General features: G+C 39.3%; 1 protein-coding gene across 44 annotated transcripts in view; it reads right to left on the reverse strand.

Annotated features, from left to right (window-relative positions):
• Positions 1–18307, reverse strand: part of TENT2 (terminal nucleotidyltransferase 2) — a 73878-nt gene extending 55571 nt beyond the window's left edge. For 4 of the 44 annotated variants that reach the window (XM_024928872.3, XM_024928864.2, XM_063604197.1 and 1 more), the window contains exons 1-5: positions 17909–18255; positions 17603–17667; positions 10899–11072; positions 10602–10691; positions 7198–7435 (exon numbers count right to left, since the gene is read on the reverse strand). In XM_024928872.3, the coding sequence (XP_024784640.1) occupies positions 7198–7435; positions 10602–10691; positions 10899–11035 (465 nt within the window). In that variant the 5' untranslated portion in view covers positions 11036–11072; positions 17603–17667; positions 17909–18255. Of the gene's footprint in view, positions 1–7197; positions 7436–10601; positions 10692–10898; positions 11073–11962; positions 13158–16111; positions 16201–17602 lie in introns of all 44 variants that reach the window. The other 40 variants (XM_063604193.1, XM_063604190.1, XM_063604181.1 and 37 more) reach the window with 28 other exon arrangements.
• Positions 18308–18898: the final 591 nt, after the last annotated feature.

Consider the following 18898-nt stretch of genomic DNA (forward strand, 5'->3'; position numbering starts at 1 on the left):
GACCTCCTTTTCAGTTATTTGTACACTCCATTCGTCTTTCTGCATCAACACCCTCAAACATGCTATTTCCTCTCTCTAAAGCAGTCTACCCATCCCCACTACTTTTTGAGACAGTCTCACTCTGTCGCCCAGGCTAGAGTGCAGTGGTGTGGTCTTGGCTCACTGCAACCTCCACCTCCTGGGTTCAAGCAATTCTCTGCCTCAGGCTCCCAAGTAGCTGGGATTACAGGCACCTGCCACGAAGCTAATTTTGTATGTTTAAAAGAGATGGAGTTTTGCCATGTTGGTCTTGAACTCCTGACCTCAGGCGATCCACCCACCTTGGCCTCCCAAAGTGTTGCGATTACAGGCATGAGCCACTGCGCCTGGCTCCCCACCACTCTTTAACTAGTTAACTGATTCATCTTTCAGATCTCAACTCAAATACTGCCTCCTCTAAGAGGCTTTCCCTGAGACCTCAAATGCATTCTCTCAGCACTCAGTAATTTCCTGCACAGCATTTATATAAATAAAATTGTGATCTGCATTTTTTTAATTTTTGTATTTTTGAGACGGAGTCCCGCTCTGTCACCCAGGCTGGAGTACAGTGATGCGATGTTGGCTCACTGCAACCTCTGCCTCCCAAGTTCAAGCAATTCTCCCGCCTCAGCCTCCCGAGTTGCTGGGACTACGGCACACGCCACCACGCCCAGCTAATTTTTTTGTATTTTTAGTAGAGACGGGGTTTCACCATATTGGTCAGGCTGGTCTCGAACTCCTGACCTCAGGTAATCCACCCGCCTTGGCCTCCCAAAGTGCTGGGATTACAGGTGTGAGCCACTGTGCCCGGCCTATATATGGTTATTATTTTTTTTTTGAGACAGAGTCTCGCTCTGTTGCCCAGGCTGGAGTGCAGTGGCACGATCTCGGCTCACTGCAAGCTCCGCCTCCTGGGTTCACGCCATTCTCCTGCCTCAGCCTCCCAAGTAGCTGGGACTACAGGCACCTGCCACAACGCCTGGCTAATTTTTTGTATTTTTAGTAGAGACGGGGTTTCACGATGTTAGCCAGGATGGTCTCGATCTCCTGACCTAGTGATCCACCCGCCTCGGCCTCCCAAAGTGCTGGGATTACAGGCGTGAGCCACTGTGCCTGGCCTATGTATGGTTATTTTTTAATGGCTCCCCCTCTCACCATGCTGTACCTAAATGGTAGAGACCATGTATGTTTAGCACAAGTGTATCTCCCACGCCTAGAGCTCACAAATATTTGAATGCTAAATAAATTAAAAATCTTATCTACTCTAGGGTGTTTCAACTGTCACTTTTGTTTCAGATCTCTTAAGAATCCGTATCTCTAGCCTGACCTCACTTCTGAACTCCAAACATATACTGTCAATACAGTTACATTTTTCTACAATACCAATTAACTTATATGTGATTGGTAAACAGAGGAATGGTATCAATATAACATAGAAGTTGGGTTTGTACGTGATTTGTACATGGAGCTATAACTGTAGAATTATAACTGTCACAACAAAGAAAAAAACCCTCAGTATGGAGTCCTTTCAGATCTAAAGGAACTAAAAGCATTTGCATCCAAGATTTCTGCTCAAGAAAGCATACTCCTAGCCTCAGATAGCCCTGTGCTGGTGTATTCCCTTTTGTCTCTACCTTAACAGCAGCCTCACTGACTCAGAGCTCCATTTTTAACTGCCTGTGTCAATGTCCAACACAAGCCAGCATCTCAACTCTATTTTGTGTATTTCTAATATCCCCTGCAGCAGCATCTAGCCGTGCCAAACTGCCTGCCTATCCAAGTTATTTCCCAAGATATCAATTATTATTTTTGATAGTGTTCTCGTTACAAAATTGTTTAGGTTTTGAGTAGTCTGTTCCAACCCTATTTCTCATAAGTCCTATATGATTAGTGTGCAATTTGCAGAACATGAAGTTTCTCAGGAGCACAAATGTTTTATAGTAGATTCTCTCATAGTTCAAAAAACTCGAGTACTTCCTCAATCAGCCTATACACCCCAAATCTAGGTTCTTTATCTCTACTGGTAACCCAGTATCAAATCACTGAAGTCATTCATGTCTCTTTCACCCTCTCTCTTCTACACTCAGTTATTCCACACATTCTCTAAATTTTCCTTATACATTATCTCCCACATCTTTTTCACTACCATCTACTGTAACTGAAAGCTTCAGCACCTCTCATTAGGATAGCCTTCAAGGCGATCAACCACCTTCAGGGTGAATTTAACAGCCTTCAAGATGATCACCACCTTCCAAACCCACTTCATTCTAAACCAAACTCACTAAACAGCAAGGACTTTCTAAAAATACAAATCTGACTGTGCTATTTCTCTACTTTAAAATCTTCAACAGCATTCTACTGTGCATTCAAGGCTTCAAACCACTGCCCCACTTTATCTCACACTGAACTCTTCACTCACTTTATACTCTACAGAAGTAAACAGAGGTAAACCAAACTGTCGAGCACAATGCCAGTAATGACAGATACTCAATAAACATTAGCTATCACTGTCACAGATTACCTTGTATTAGAGTTAGAATGTCATCTGCCTAACCTTGATTTTAAGTATCTTAACCTCCTTCTCTTCATATTTTTAGAGACAAAGATCAAATCTTGGTTTTACCACTTACTAGCTGTAACCTTGAGCAAGTTATTTAGCTTTCTGAGCCTCAATAACATTAGGATAATATCCATGTCATGGGGTTGCTGAAAAGACTAAATGAGATAGCATATGTAGAATGCCTAGAAGAACCATCAATAAATGTTAGCTTTCTTAAAAAATGTTCACTTAAAAAATAAACGCAAAACTGACTGCTTGCCTTCTTTCTCCCACAACTTGGCAGGTAGAGAGTAGAACTCAAAGAAATTGGTTCCAGCCAGGCGTGGTGGATCACACCTATAATCCCAGCATGATGGGAAGCTGAGGCGGGTGGTTCACCTAAGGTCAGGAGTTTGAGACCAGCCTGACCAACATGGTAAAACCCCATCTCTACTAAAAATACAAAATTGGCAGGGCATGGTGGCACATGCCTGTAATCCCAGCTACTTGGGAGGCTGAGGCAGGAGAACTGCTTGAACCCGGGAGATGGAGGTCGCAGTGAGCCATGATTGTGCCATTACACTTGAGCCTGGGCAACAAGAGTAAAACTCTGTCTCAAAAAACGAAAAAAAAGAAATTGGTTCAATTACACAATCTTTGGCCTTCTGAGATAAATCCCTAATTCTAAATATTTAGGAGTATCTCTTTCTACATAACTAATTTTAAAATGTTATCGATACAGAACTGTACTTTACCAGATGGTTTATGCTGACACTAATATGAATTGTTATTAAATTTACTGAAATTGAAAATTTGCCTACTCCATATGCAGAACTAGCAGTTAGTTAGTTCTAACAGTTAACTATCACAACATACAAATACAAGTAAAAATAGAGAGCTTTCAATAGTTTATCATTATAAATTCCATAGAAAACAGGGCTACCAGCATACATACCTTAAAAAACCAGTAAAAGATTTTTTTTTTTTTTTGAGACGGAGTCTCACTCTGTCGCCCAGGCTGGAGGGCAGTGGCATGATCTCGGCTCACTGCAACCTCCGCCTCCCGGGTTCAAGTGATTCTCCTGCCCCAGCCTCTCCAGTAGCTGGGACTATAGGCGCCTGCCACCACGCCCAGCTAATTTTTGTATTTTTAGTAGAGACGGGGTTTCACCATATTGGCCAGGCTGGTCTCGAACTCCTGACCTTGTGATCCGCCTACCTTGGCCTCCCAAAGTGCTGGGATTACAGGCGTGAGCCACCACACCCAGCAAAAAGGTTCTTATACGTTCATTCAAAGGTCTGATTTAATTTATACATAGGCTTTCATATCATGGCATTACACGATAGTCTTTAAAATGAGTAAAAACAGCTAGGTGCAGTGGCTCATACCTGTAATCCCAGCCCTCTGGGAGGCCAATGAGGGAGTATCACTTGAGGCCAGGAGTTCAAGACCAGCCTGGGTAACATAGCAAGACCCTGGCCCTACCAAAAAAAAAAAAAAAAATTAAAAACATTAGCCAGGTGGCCGGGTGCGGTGGCTCACGCCTGTAATTCCAGCACTTTGGGAGGCCAAGGAGGGTGGATCACGAGGTCAGGAGATCAAAACCATCCTGGCTAACACAGTGAAACCCCGTCTCTAATAAAAATACAAAAAATTAGCTGGGTTTGGTGGCAGGCGCCTGTAGTCCCAGCTACTCGGGAGGCTGAGGCAGGAGAATAGCACGAACACAGGAGGCAGAGCTTGCAGTGAGCCGAGTTCGTGCCACTGCACTCCAGCCTGGGCGACAGAGTGAGACTCCGTCTCAAAAAAAAAAAAAAAAAAAAAAAATTAGCTGGGCATGGTGGCCCACACCTATCGATAGTCCCAGCTACTCAGGAGGCTGAGACAGCAGAATCACTTGAACCTATGAGTTTAAGGCTGCAATGAGCTATGATCCCACCAATGCATTCCAGCCTGGGCATAACAGCAAGAGCCTCATCTCTAAAGTTTTTTAAAATACAAAAACTAGGCCAGGCGCAATGGCTCACACCTGTAATCCCAGCACTTTGAAAAGCCAAAGTGGGCAGATCACGAGGTCAGGAGTTCAAGACCAGCCTGACCAACATGGTGAAACCCCGTCTCTATTAAAAATACAAAAATTAGCCAGCGTGGTGGCACACATCTGTAATCCCAGCTACTCAGGAGGCGGAAGCAGGAGAATCGCTTGAACCCGGGAGGTGGAGGTTCAGTGAGCCGAGATTGCACCACTGCACTCCAGCCTGGGCGGCAGAGCTAGACTCTATATCAAAAAAAAAAAAACAGCTAACTAAAAAAACCCAAGTTAATCTTTTCTCAGTTTCCTTTGCCTTTTTCCTTTCTCCCACTGATTTTGCCTGATTGTTTTTCCTATTTCAATATGGTTAAAAAAAAATTACAGAGGAGAAAAGAACAGTTTTTTCAATAAGCTGCTAGGACAACTGGACCAACAGCAAAAGAATAAAGCTGGACCCCCTACTTTACATCATATACAAAAATTAACTCAAAATGGATCAAAGTCCTAAATGTAAGAACTAAAACTATAAAACTCAGAATAACACATAGGCGGGGCAGGGAAAAAATAATAATAAAATAAATAAATTTTAAAAATTAGCACATAGGCATTAATCTCTGTGACCTTCCTTTAACAATGGTTTCTTAGATATGACACCAAAAGCACAACCAACCAAAGGAAAATAGATAAACTGGACTGCATCAAAATGAAAGGTTTTTGTGCTTCAAAGGATACCAAAAAGTAAAAAGACAAGCCACATAATGGGAGCATAAATTCACAAGTCATTATCTGATAAGGGTCTAATATGTAGAATGCATAAAGAACTCTTACAAACCAACAGTAAAAAGACAAACAGTCCAATTTAAAAATGGGCAAGAGATCTAGATGAATAGACATTTCCCCAAGAAGATATACAAATGTCCAATAAGCAAATGAAAAGATGCTCAATATCATTAGGCATTAGGGAAATGCAAATCCAAAACATGATGGGATACCATTTCATACCCACTAGAATGGCTATAATCAAAAAGGCAGACAATAACAAGTTTTGCAAGTTCAGCAAGCATGTAAAGAAAGTGCAACCTATACGCCGTTGATAGGATGCAAAATGGTGCAACCACTTTAGAAAACACTTCAGCAGTTCCTCACAAAGTTAAACACAGAGCTACCATATGACCAAGCAATTTCACTCCAAGAGAGGTGAAAACATATGTCCATGCAAAAATCTGTACACAGATATTTATAGCTGCACTATTCATAACAGACAAAAAGTGGAAACAACCCAGAAATTCATCAGCTGAGGACTGTATTAACAAAGTGATGTATATTCATACAATAGAGTATTATTCAGCTATAAAAAGGAATGAAGTACTGATGTGTATGCTACAACATGGATGAACCTTGAAAACATGCTAAATGAAAAAAGCAAGACACAGAAGGCCACATATTGAATGATTTCATTTATATAAAATGTCCAGGATGGGATAAAGACAGAAAATAGATTAGTTGTTGCCAGGGAGCAGAAGTGACTGTTATTGGGTACAAGGTTTCTTTTGGGGGTGATGAAAATGTTTGGGAATCAGATAGTACAGTTGCACAACTTTGGGAATATATTTAAAAACCACTGAACTCTACACTTTAAAAGAGTGAATTTTATGGTACAATTATAACTAAATTAAAAAATTAAAGAACAAAAGAATAATAGAGGAATAAAAAAGCAGCACAACTAAGGAATGAAGCAGATGTTGCTTTTCTGACCCAACATTTCTGTACACTTACTATGTTTCAGACCCATGCTGGTTGATAGGAACCCAAAGATGAGTAAAACAAAGTTGCTATATTTTCTTCAAGGTCCTTCTCCTTAGCCTACAAATGTCTTATTTCTCAAGAGTGTGGCAGCTTTGAAAATGCAAAAACAGCAAGTATAAACCACAGACAACCCAAGAGAATACAGATATTTACATTATAAACCCCTCTCAATTACCTAGAAGGTGATTTTTTAGGTTTCACTAAATATGGGGGAGAGGAGAGATATGTTTCTAGTATTAGATATTAAATAACTCATTGTTCCCCAATGCTGACAATGTCATTTTCCAAGAATTATTATTTAAATAGCTTCATTTCACTTATTTGAAAATTTTTATAAATGTTTTTGATAAATCTTTCTTGATTATATCACTTTGAATGTATTGTTTTTCTCAGTGACTCCTGGATTCTCTATTTTTGACATTCAAAAAACCTCATGTTATAACACAAATATCCCATAATAAAATGTGTTCTAACACTGTATTACAATAGCTATATGAAAACTTTTTTTTTTCAGTAAAAACAAGTAACAAGACAGTTCTCTAAACTCAGAAAGTGTTTGGGTTCTAATAAAATTTTCATATATCAGGGAAAATCTGATTTCCTGATGGCTGCATTTCTATAAAAGAATAGCTAACAAAAATCAAAGTAATGTTTGGACAGAAAATTAGGCTGAATAGTACTTTAAACATTGCAACAAAAAAAGACACGTTCTACTTAATCCAGGATATTAAATATTTTTGATTAATACATTATTTATACTAAATTCCCAAAAGGCAAAACTAAAATCTACATTATTATTACCTTATCTTTGGCCTCAGGCAGTGTGATTTCTCTAGGTTCTAAAAATGCAATTTCTCGAAAAGGTGGAACACATCTGACTATATCTGGTACATAATGTGTATGAAACAATGGTGGCATTGAGTATCTTCGTTCACCTGATAAAGGCACTATCTGGTTAACTACAGTTGGCTCTTGGTGGGGTGAATGGAAACGTTGCCGTTTACCGTCAAGAGGAAGGTTTTTTTCATCGCTTAATCTCCTGAAAACAAGCAATATACCTTAGTAATTAAAGATACAACTTTTTGATAACAAATAAAAAGCAATTAAATATATATAAATATCATAAGAGATAATGACAATATGATTCTTTCAATAAGGTCACTTTATTAGCTTTATATGGATCTTAAAAATATTCATGTTCAGCACAAGAAATGCCTCTCAACACCTTAAAAAAAATAGTAATAATGGAGACAGAAAAAACTACATGTATATATTGAGGTTAGTCTCCTGTATTTGAACTACCCCAATGTTTCATCTCAGTAGTGAAAACTTTGTAGGAAAAGTTCTATTTATAGAATTACTAAGAAGATCCAAACTATAACATAAGGAAGATACGATTAAGTGAGCTGAGTGCTAGTTATAAAAAAGGGCTCTTTGAATACACCTATGTTCTGACTCATCAGCAGGAAAGACCAATTAAGAAACACTTTTCAATAAAGCTATAAAGACATTGGACAATGAAGAAATTCAAAAATGAGCTGCAACTCAGATAATAGTATTTTATTAATATTAAATTTCTCAGGAATAATCAATGTATTTTAGTTATATAGAAGAAAAGCCTTGTTTTGTAGGAGGAATAAGCTGACATGTTTTAAGGTAAAATGGTGTCAACAACTTTCATATGGTTCAGGAAAAAAAGCAGGTGGGCAGAAAGAAAAAGAGAAAGAAATCAAATGTAAAACTTTTAACTCATGAATCTAGGCAAAAGGCATACAGATATTCACCATATTATTCTTTTTCTGGAGGTTTTAGTATTTGCAAAATAAAAAGGGAAAAATCATTAAAGAGTAAATATTTGTTGGGAAAAAAGACATTTACTTCATTGATATATTAAGTTGTTCATGTAGGTAATACTTTATGCCACAGAAAATGGCCCGATTCCTTTTAAGCCTGAAAATTCTATGGGTCATAGAAGGTTTTTTTTTTGAGACAGAGTCTTCCTCTGTTGCCAGGCTAGAGTGCAGTGGCACAGTCTCAGCTCACCGCAACCTCTGCCTCCGGGATTTCCAGGTATTCTCCTGCCTCAGCCTCCTGAGTAGCTGGGACTACAGGCGCCCGCCACGATGCTCAGCTAATTTTTGTGTTTTTAGTCGAGATGGGGTTTCACCATGTTGGCCAGGCTGGTCTCGAACTCCTGACCTCAAATGACCTGCCCACCTCAGCCTCCCAAAGTGCTGGGATTACAGGCATGAGACACTGCACCCGGCCCATAGAAGGTTTTTTAACACTCCTTTGGGATTATGTCAATTTCTCTCTCCTTGATAGATCTGCAAAATAAGTGGAACCCCTACTCACAGGTAAAATATACAGTGCTATATGCATAAAAGTATATTTAATATTTTTAAACATAAAAGTATTTTAGAGCTATATATGCTGAATATCTTCTAATGAGAATGCCAATTTTAATTTTAAAAATATGTTTAACTACAAATTAATGGAGTTTTTTTGTGTGTGTGTGTGTTTTTTTTTTTGAGATAGAGTCTCGCTCTGTTGCCCAGGCTGGAGTGCAGTGGGGGGATCTTGGCTTACTGTAAGCTCCACCTGCCGGGTTCATGCCATTCTCCTGCCTCAGCCTCCTGAGTAGCTGGGATTACAGGTACGTGCCACCACACCCGGCTAATTTTTTGTATTTTTAGTAGAGATGGGGTTTCACTGTGTTAGCCAGGATGGTCTCGATCTCCTGACCTCGTGATCTGCCTGCCTCGGCCTCCCAAAGTGCTGGGATTACAGGTGTGAGCCACTGCGCCCGGCCTAAGGGAGCTTATTTTCATTCTTAATTCACAAATTGGCTATAAAGGCAATTTCTAAAAAATAAAATCTGAATAAAGTCAATACTATTAGAATTATTATAAAACTTTTCTCAATGACAATTTTGAAGAACAACCTGTAGTGCTTTTAAGCATATGACTCAGAGACATACAACATTTCAAATCCTAGCTATGTCACTTCTGAGTAAGTAGTTACTTAACCTTTGTGTGAGTCAGCTTTCTCCTCAACAGGCAAGGGATAATAGTATCTACCTCAGTGTTACGTGATTTAATCAAACCGTTAATTGTAAAGGCTTAAAATAATGATTACTACATAATAAGCAATAACTCCTAGCTAGTGTTATTTTTTTTTTTTACAGCACCTTGTTCGCTGATAGTGTTTTTTTAAATAGGACATAAAGGTTATAGAATGTTTATATAGGTTTTTAAGTAATTGTGGTATCTTTCAAATATTGCCGAATGTTATTTCAATAACTACCTCTCAAGTTCTGTTTTTTAATAAATGAATTTCTTTTAATCAAAGATTAAAATTAATTGACTCCTGACTTCACTATAGGAAGTTTTATGTCACGCAGAAATTTTCACTACAATATTTGTTATCATGGAACCTTACCTGTGTAAGATGTAGATAAATCAAAAGAAAAACATAAAGTTTACTAGAAAGAAAATGTTATAATTGTGTCCCCCTAGAAATTCAGATGTTGAAGTCCTAAGCCCCAGTAGCTCAGAATGTGACTGTATTTGGAGATAGGACCTCTGAAAAGTTACCTAAGTTAAAGTGGGGTCTTTAAGATGAACGTTAATCCAATATGACTGGTGTCCTTAGAAGAAGAGATGAGGACACAGAAAACACAGGGCAACGGCCATATTAAGACACAGTGACAAAGCAGCCATCTACAAGGCAAGAAAAGAAGCCTCAGAAGAAACCAACCCTGCCAACACCTTGATCTAGCCTCCAGAATTGTAAGAAAATAAATTTCTGTTGTGTAAGCCACCCAATGTGTGGTACGTTGTTATGGCAACCCTACCCTAGCAAATGAATACAGGCCATCTCATTTAGTTAAAAAATCTCAATTAAAAAGTGGTTTTCTGAGGAAACAGCTTTATTCTAGAAAAAGAAAACCTGGGATATAGAAAAGGGGAGATCTGATGTAGGGCAGAAACAAACATACAATAAAGCAGGAATAAATCAACAAAAGAACACCTAAAATTTTTAAACGCATAAAAATGTTAAAATTCCATGACTGATCTGATCGTACAGGTCCCAGAAAACAAAACATAGGGCTTAGGGTCCATACAATATTAATTCAAGATACATCATTACAGAGTTCTCAGAAATGCAAAAATATTCTTTTAAAATAATTAAGAAGTACTTACTTCCTTCCTCGAAATAATGGGGAAGCTGAGGTCTGTATTGGACTGACATTTCCATATGTCAGCTGCTGTAATGACACAGCTCTAGACAAGCTAACAAAATCAAAGAAAAGAACAGTAATTTATACATATTTTTTCTTTAAAAACAAAACCAATCTCTGAAAAAAAATTAAATACATCCGTATCAAAAAAAATGTGACGACATATTCTCCATGTTCGAAAGTTTCATACAAAAAGGGTTTATGTCAAATAGAAAATGAAATTTACCAACAACATGGGCCAAAATATCACCATACTCACTCTGCATTCTGAAAGTTGAATTGTGCATCTATAAGCTGCTGGTGTGAATAAACAGTAGGTGACAGGGTAAAGAAGTTATTATGTTGTTGATGATTTGGAGTGAAGGGTGGGCGACCCAAAATTGAGTTTGGGAACATGCTCTTGTTCACTGGAAGTGAACATGTATTCTTCTACCTAGGATAATTTAAAAAGACAATATTAAATTATCATAGCTTAAAGATACTAAACACTTTGATAACTATTATCCACTAACTTAAAACAATTAGTTATCAAGTTACAAATTTTATTTGCAAAGTTAAATAGGTCTCCTAAGTGCCACTGTAGGTAACAAAAGAAAACTAATAATAAATTCCAAATCTAAGATTAACATAATTCAAACAGCAAGATATATGCACATTTCTAATTTTCTGATTAATTTACCCTAATACTTTTACCCTCGTATCAACAAATCTTTTAGAAATCCAAGTTATCACCTGACATTAATAAAATCCCACAGATTATTACATTTATTCTCAAACTAATTTATACAAAGGTATAAACCATCACATGACATCCTGATTCCTAGAATTTGGATCTTACAGGTCTGATCAAATAAGGAATGGATTTTATATTGTCTTAACAATTTATAAGATTCTGAGATTCCCCTCAAAGTCTACATAATTTATATAAAAGACTTCCAATAAAAGAGGGCTATGTTCCACAGGAATAGGGAAAAATTATACAAAGCAATCAGAATCCTTCACTGATCCAGGGAGGAGAGTAGATATTTATTCTTTGCAGTGACCAATATATCAAGGCTGTAGTCTTGCAAAGGATAGGATAAAGTAATAAACTGAAAATGAGGATCAGGTAAAGTCTACAAAGAAAAATAGGACCCCTCAGCCCACTTTCTCAAAGCAAGCAATTAGAAAACTCTTTTATGAAAAAACAAAATGAGAGAGAAACTATGTAACGTAGTAACAAGAGAACATAATAATACTTGGGAGTCCATCAAGAAAATGGCAAGGTAGCTAACTAATCAACTTAACATGAAGCCTACTAGTTGACAGGCCCTACCCACGTACTTTTAGAGTTTCTAATTAGACTCCTGATATTCTCACTTAAAATAGGCATCCATGGATCACCAGAAGAAAAATAAAACCTGGGAATAAACAGAAACGATGTCAGGAACAAATGAACACTCAAAAAAAAAAATCTCAGATTAATGAAAAGACATTGCATATATAAAACAAGAATATGCTATTTAAAAAGAAAGGGGCCGGATGCGGTGGCTCACACCTAGAATCCCAGCACTCTGGGAGGCCACGGTGGGAAGACTACTTGAGCTCAGGAGTTCAAGACTAGCCTGGACAACAAAGTGAGACCCTGTCTCTATTAAAAAAAAAATCAAAAAAATTAGCCAGGCACAGTAGTGTTTGCCTATGGTCCCAGCTACACAGGAGGCTGAGGTGGGAGGATTGCTTGAGTCCAGGAGGTCAAGGCTGTAGTGAACCATGTTCATGCCACTGCACTCCACCCTGGGACACAAGGCAAGACCCTATCTCAAAAAAATAAAATAAACAGGCTCTGGGAAATTATAAAATTGAAAGCAAAACTACCCAGCAGAAAGTTAAAAGATAACTTTGAGGAAATGTATTAGAAAGAACGAAAAGGAAAAGGTGGTAGGGGCAGGAAGGAGGCAAGACAACAGAAGAGAAAACAAAAAAGTATTAAACTATGTGATCTAACATTGTAACAGAAGGTCCAGAAAGAACAGAAAAAATACAGGACATTACCTAATAAATAAAACAAAAAAATGCCAAAGACTGAAAGACACCAATCCCCAGACTGAAAGGATCTAAAGGGTACAAAGCACAGTAAAAAAGTTACATGTCAAGGTATATTATATTGAAGTTTCAGAATATCACACAAAAAAAGGAAGTTTATAAAATATTCAAAGAGGGAAAATGTTATAAACAAACGGCAAGAAATCAAAATGGCTTTGGACTTCTCAATAGCACAGGACATGGACTCATGACTTCAAATCTCTGACGGAAATGCTCTCAGGCTGTAATTCTATACCTAGCTGTACTATCAATGCAAGGGCAACTAGAAACATTCTTAGACATTTAAGTTATCAAAAAAGAAAAAGAAAACCTGGAATCTAGAAAAAGGGAGATCTGATGTAGGGCAGAAACAAAGTAAATTACCCAAGATGACAGTGATGGGAAGCTAACAGTTCAAATTAGAATGGGAGGATGCAGGGCTTCAAGAAGATATCTAAGAAAAGAAAAATCAACTGGTGGATTATCTGATGTATTTGACCATAGAGATAAGTTCTGTTAACAGAGTAGAAATAATTTTAGAAATACAGAAAAGTAGCTAGTTAAAAATAAATTACCAAAGAAAAAAACACTCAATAGGTAATATAAAAAAGGCAATATAATCAGTTACCTGATTCTTACAAAGAATGAATACACTGATTTTTTTAAAACTGAGTTACTATATAAAATTTATTATATATTATTTATATATGACACTACCTTATACATTTGTTTATATATCACAAGTTTTATATGGAGGATGACAGAGGGTACAAAAAGTGCTAAATTCTCATTTTCAGTAAAAATAAATCAAAAGAATGAACTATAGAAGCTTTATTCTTTTTTCTTTTCTTTTTTTTTTTAAACAACAGAGTAAAGTAAAACTAGGTAGCCAGAAGAATTGAAGTAGCTGCCTCTGGGGATTGTGACTAGGAGGGCTGGAAAAACTATGAGAGACAACAGGGGAGAAAAAGAAAAATCTGGGAAGAAATTAATAAATCCCTCACAAACATTGTTCCTTGTTTCTTCAATTCCGTAAGATTAAAATTCCCTAGGTTGGCCACAGATAACAAGGCTCACCAGTCCAGGGTTCATAACAGATTGTGGACAAAATTCTATGAACCATGATCAGACCTCATCCTAAATGCCTGACTCTAATTTGGACCAGAGACAAGGTTAACCTCCAGAAAACAAGAGTGTCAACTTTCTTTAGCCGACCCTTATGTCTTTTTACAAGAGATTTTTAAAAAAGAAAATAATCCTGTCATATTTCCTCACCTGTACACCCTAGCTTCTTCAGAGGAAATGGACAAATATCTTGAACTAAGCAGCATTCCAGGGAATCCCCTAGCAAAAATACATACAATAATCCTGGGCTGGGCAGTTGCTCATGCCTGTAATCCCTTGGGAGGCTGAGGCAGGCAGATTGTTTGAGCCCAGGAGTTAGAGACCAGCCTGGGCAACACGGTAAAACCCCATCTCTACAACAAATACAAAATTAGGCTGCACGCCTATAATCCCAGCACTTTGGGAGGCCGAAGCAGATGGATCACCTAAGGTCAGGAGTTCAAGACCAGCCTGACTAACATGGTGAAATCCCTACTAAATACAAAAAAAAATCAGCCAGGCGTGGTAGCACATGCCTGTAATCCCAGCTACTTGGGAGGCTGGGACAGGAGAATCGCTTGTACCTGGGAGGTGGAGGTTGCAGTGAGCCAAGATCGCGCAATTGCACTCCAGCCTGGGCAACAAGAACAAAACTCCATCTCAAAAAAAAAAAAAATTAGGCCGGGTGCAATGGCTCATGCCTATAATCCCAACACTCTGGGAGGCTGAGGTGGGCAGATCACCTGAGGTCAGGAGTTCGAGACCAGCCTGGCCAACACGGCAAAATCCCGTCTCTACTGAAAATACAAAATTAGCTAGCGTGGTGGTGGACACCTGTAATCCCAGCTACTTGGGAGGCTGAGGCAGGGGAATCGCTTGAACCTGGCAAGCAGAGGTTACAGTGAGCAGAGATCGCACCACTGCACTCCAGCCTGGGCGAAAAAACGAGACTTCGTCTCAAAAAAAAAACAAACACACAACAAAAATTAGCCAGGTGTGGTGGTCTGCATCTGAAGTCCCAGCTACTCTGGAGGCTGGGGTGGGAGGATCGCTTGAGCCAGGGAGACGGAGGTTGGAGTGAGCCGAGGAGACTGTGCCACTGCACTCCAGCCTGGTCAACAGAGCAAGACCCTGTTTAAAAAACAAAAAAAAAAAAGAAAAAAGAAAAATCTTGGATTGCCAGATTCAAGACTGGCAACGAACACTTTTCACCCTTTGCTCAGGCTCACACTCCTTCTTGGCCTTTTTTACTCTGGTTCCCTAACCTAATTTCCCATAAAACATAGGATCCTACTTCATAGGATTTATGAGAAAATGATATTAAATACAATTCACTGTAACAAATTTTGCTTGATAGTTCATTTTGTTGGAATAGACACTACAAATCTAGTGAATGGAAGAAATACGTATTCAGAAAAACTAGAATTAAAATCTTGTACTTTCAGGTTTATTTAAATCGGTTCATAGCAAAAAGCCTAGATACTTTTGTTTATACCTATAAAAAATATGCTGTTTTTCCTCTATAACTGAATAAGGTCCATGTATATTAAGATTTGAAGATGCAAAATGACATTAAGAGCCCAGGCCTCACCTTGTTTCCATCTCTTACACAGCCAAATCCAAACTAAGTCTAAAGATGACTTGTGGCTGAGAACTACTCTATCAAGTTAATGACCAAATTATCCCCAGCTTAAAAACTTAGATTGAGTCCACAGCCAGATGTTTAGTCTAGGGCAGAAATCTAGTTTAGCATATTCCATATTCCCAGAAATATATCAAGCTCTGGAGCCCCTGCAAAACAAAGGATCTGTCAGCCTCTCCTCAGTATGAATTTTGGCCCTCAAGTCAGGCTCTTTTTAAAGACGGTAGGCTTCAAGTAGAGGAAAATCATTCCGACGCATTCGTTCTATGTTCACCAATATAGGTATTCTGAAAGACATCTAGAGTTGAGGAAGTAAATGAAACGCCTATGAATTTCTATGCCTTTTTCTAATACATTTCACATTGATTTTGATGAAAATAAAAATGACATCGAAACAATTATCATAAACAACATAATCATTTTTTTAAAGAGACTGTAGAGTTTCACAAAATACAGTAAAACTATTACTGTAACAGAAATAAGGGGACCTCCACAAAATTTTAAATCATTTTCTTCATACTCTGAATGAAAGTTTCTTAAGTAGAGATTAGCTATATAAAACGTTACTCCACATTAACTATGGTCTTCTACCATCTCCTATGTGAAAAATTTTATGATAGATACATAAAATCCAGATATTGGCAATATCCAATTTTCCTTACCTTAAAAGTTATCAGTTCCACAATCTGTACTTGACCATGAAAGAGTATACTGGTACTTTCTTTACGGAGAAAACCTTAAAGACGGTTTCCTAAGGTGGACCCAATGGGAAATTACACAGGTTTACATGAGACAAGGCAGTAAAAGAGTAGATTAATTCGGCCGGGCACAGTGGCTCACGCCTGTAATCCCAGCACTTTGGGAGGCCGAGGCGGATGGATCACCTGAGGTCAGGAGTTGGAGACCAGCCTGGCCAACATGGTGAAACCCTGCCTCTACTAAAAATACAAAAATTAGCTAAGCATAGTGGCACGTGCCTGTAATCCCAGCTACTCCGCAGGCTGAGGCAGGAGATCGCTTGAACCCAGGAGGCAGAGGCTGCAGTGAGCCAAGATAGTGCCATTGCACTGTAGCCTGGGTGACAAGAGCAAGATTCCGTCTTGCAAAAAAAAAAAAAAAAAAAAAAAAAAAAAAAAAAAAAAGATTAATTCCTAGTAATTTCTAGTGATAAAGTATTTGGTCCTGGAATTTGCAACCTGGAATTTCTGTCCTCAACTAGACCTCTCCTCCAACAAATTAGAGAACACTCAAGGTTATATATAATTCCTTCATCAAGATTCTTTAGAAAGCAGAATATACCTAGAATGAAAACCAGAAATTTACTGGCTAAACCAAGATACTGTCCATTTTGTCCAAATACCTTTGATAGCTCAAACCCACTTTTCTCCACAATACGAAAAATCCAGTTCCTAAATCCTGCCAATCCACTGTGAAAACTACTTCCAGGTTTTGAACAGGATATTCCTTTTGGTTAAGAATTAAATTACACCCAAGTGTTCAAAAAAATAATCTAGTCACATGGCTCCAAATGGGCATTTCTTAAACAACTCATAAACGGCCTATTTCACATGGAAACTGTTACAGGACATTTCCAGAACAGACATAATTAGGGCTATTCACACCAACAAAGTAACGTCACTACTACTGGCTATTAATCAGTATAAATTAATAGCCTTATGGCTGTTAATCAGTACGTGTTAGAAGCCTGGTGGTACTGAACCATACAATAAGATATTTACAAAAGTTACTATGTTACCTGTAATATAAAAACACCGATTTAGTAATCAGTTACAATCTCTTTCTTCACAAAATCATACACTGCACATGTGTTATTTAGCTTGTGTTTTAGTTTCCCTTTGTTTCTTCTCTGTTCACCCTAATGAAAAATATCTGCTGCTTTAAACAAAGAGTTGAAAGAGATAAGACAAGTAATTTAGAGAATCCATAAGTTTTGAGACATATAAGCCTTTCGTGTTCTCACCTTGAGAGACGAAGAGCCTTTCTACAAAGGCTGAACAAGAAAAGAAACGCACACAACAGTCTTAACCTGTGCATTTTCCTATGAAGTGAAAAGCTGAAGCAATTTCATGCCATTTAATTAAGGCTTAAAAGATAAATGTCTTTTAAATTTTTTAATTAATCCAGCTACGTACCTTAGTTCTTCACCACCCTTTGAAACACCATGCAAGGGTCCCAAGACTATCTTCCTCTTTTGGTCCTGGAGTGGTGGACGAGGCAGTACGCGAGGAAGAGAAAACGAGTAAGCAAAGTAAGCGGTCCTAAGATTCTTCAAAATGTACAGCAGCCCAGATGCCGCCCATAAATTTGGAATAACCAAGAGATACTGCTGGAACCTCCCACGCAAAACAAAACGCTACCGTTTCGGAAAAGTTTCCCGTGCCCCGCCCCCGACCTGGGCCTACACTGCTGCGTTCCTCTCCGAAACCCCCTAAACTCACAGGTGTCCTCCGGGAAGGGCTAAGCAGGGCCTACCCGCACTGCCCGTTCAGAAGTTCTAAGGCCCGAGCTGGGCGTACTTGGTCGTAGCTTTCTCCCGAACCAAAGGAGGTAGTGGTGGCCCGTGGGACAGCTAGGCCCAGCTCCGGCTCCGGCTGAGATCTAACCCCCCGCACGGCTGCCAGGGGAGGAGCAACACAAGAAAAGGTAGGGGCTGCAAGGATATAGAAGGTTGGGGGCGGTGGCAAAAAGCGGAAGAGCAAAAAGTCGCCGAAAAAGCGGCGTAGAAAACCCTGTCAAAGACACCCGGAAGACCGACGTGACCCCGGATGAGAATAGGCAGCGGGGAGCGAGAGGTCACACTTCCGGTGGCCGCCTCCCTCCCACCACCCCCCCCCACCCCGCCTATGAGCGCTTTGCTTGAATGCGCAGGCGCAAGACAGCGGATTTGAAAGGAGTTTCTTAACTGCTGCCAGCACCAGTTGGGAAAGGGTTAGGACTGCACTAAGAGGGGTGGAGCAGGCAGTCGCCGGAGGGCCACTTCTGGGCCCCTTGCCTGAACTCACGTGCAGCCGTTCTAGCTGTAACAGACGTTTTCTGTGGGTCCTTAGTGTGTTGGCCGAGTGACTTGTCCCCAGAGAAGCCTTTCTTTAACCAGTGTTCCCCTAATCTTCTCCCCCGGAGCAACATTAAACTTTATCTGTTCTTTTGCCCCTCCAGTAACCTGAGAGCTTCTTTGGAAGGAAAATGCTTTCTTTGGCCGGACGCGGTGGCTCACCCCTGTAATCCTAGCACTTTGGGAGGCTGAGGCGGGCGGATCACGAGGTCAGGAGTTCGAGACCAGCCTGGCCAACATGGTGAAACCCCATCTTTACTAAAAATACAAAAATTAGCCGAGCTTGGTGGCGTGCGCCTGTAACCCCGCTACTCAAGAGGCTGAGGCTGGCGAATCGCTTGAACCCGGGAGGCGGAGGTTGCAGTGAGCCGAGATC

This window comes from Pan paniscus, chromosome 4, assembly GCF_029289425.2.
Source record: "Pan paniscus chromosome 4, NHGRI_mPanPan1-v2.0_pri, whole genome shotgun sequence".
Lineage (NCBI taxonomy): Eukaryota > Metazoa > Chordata > Mammalia > Primates > Hominidae > Pan > Pan paniscus.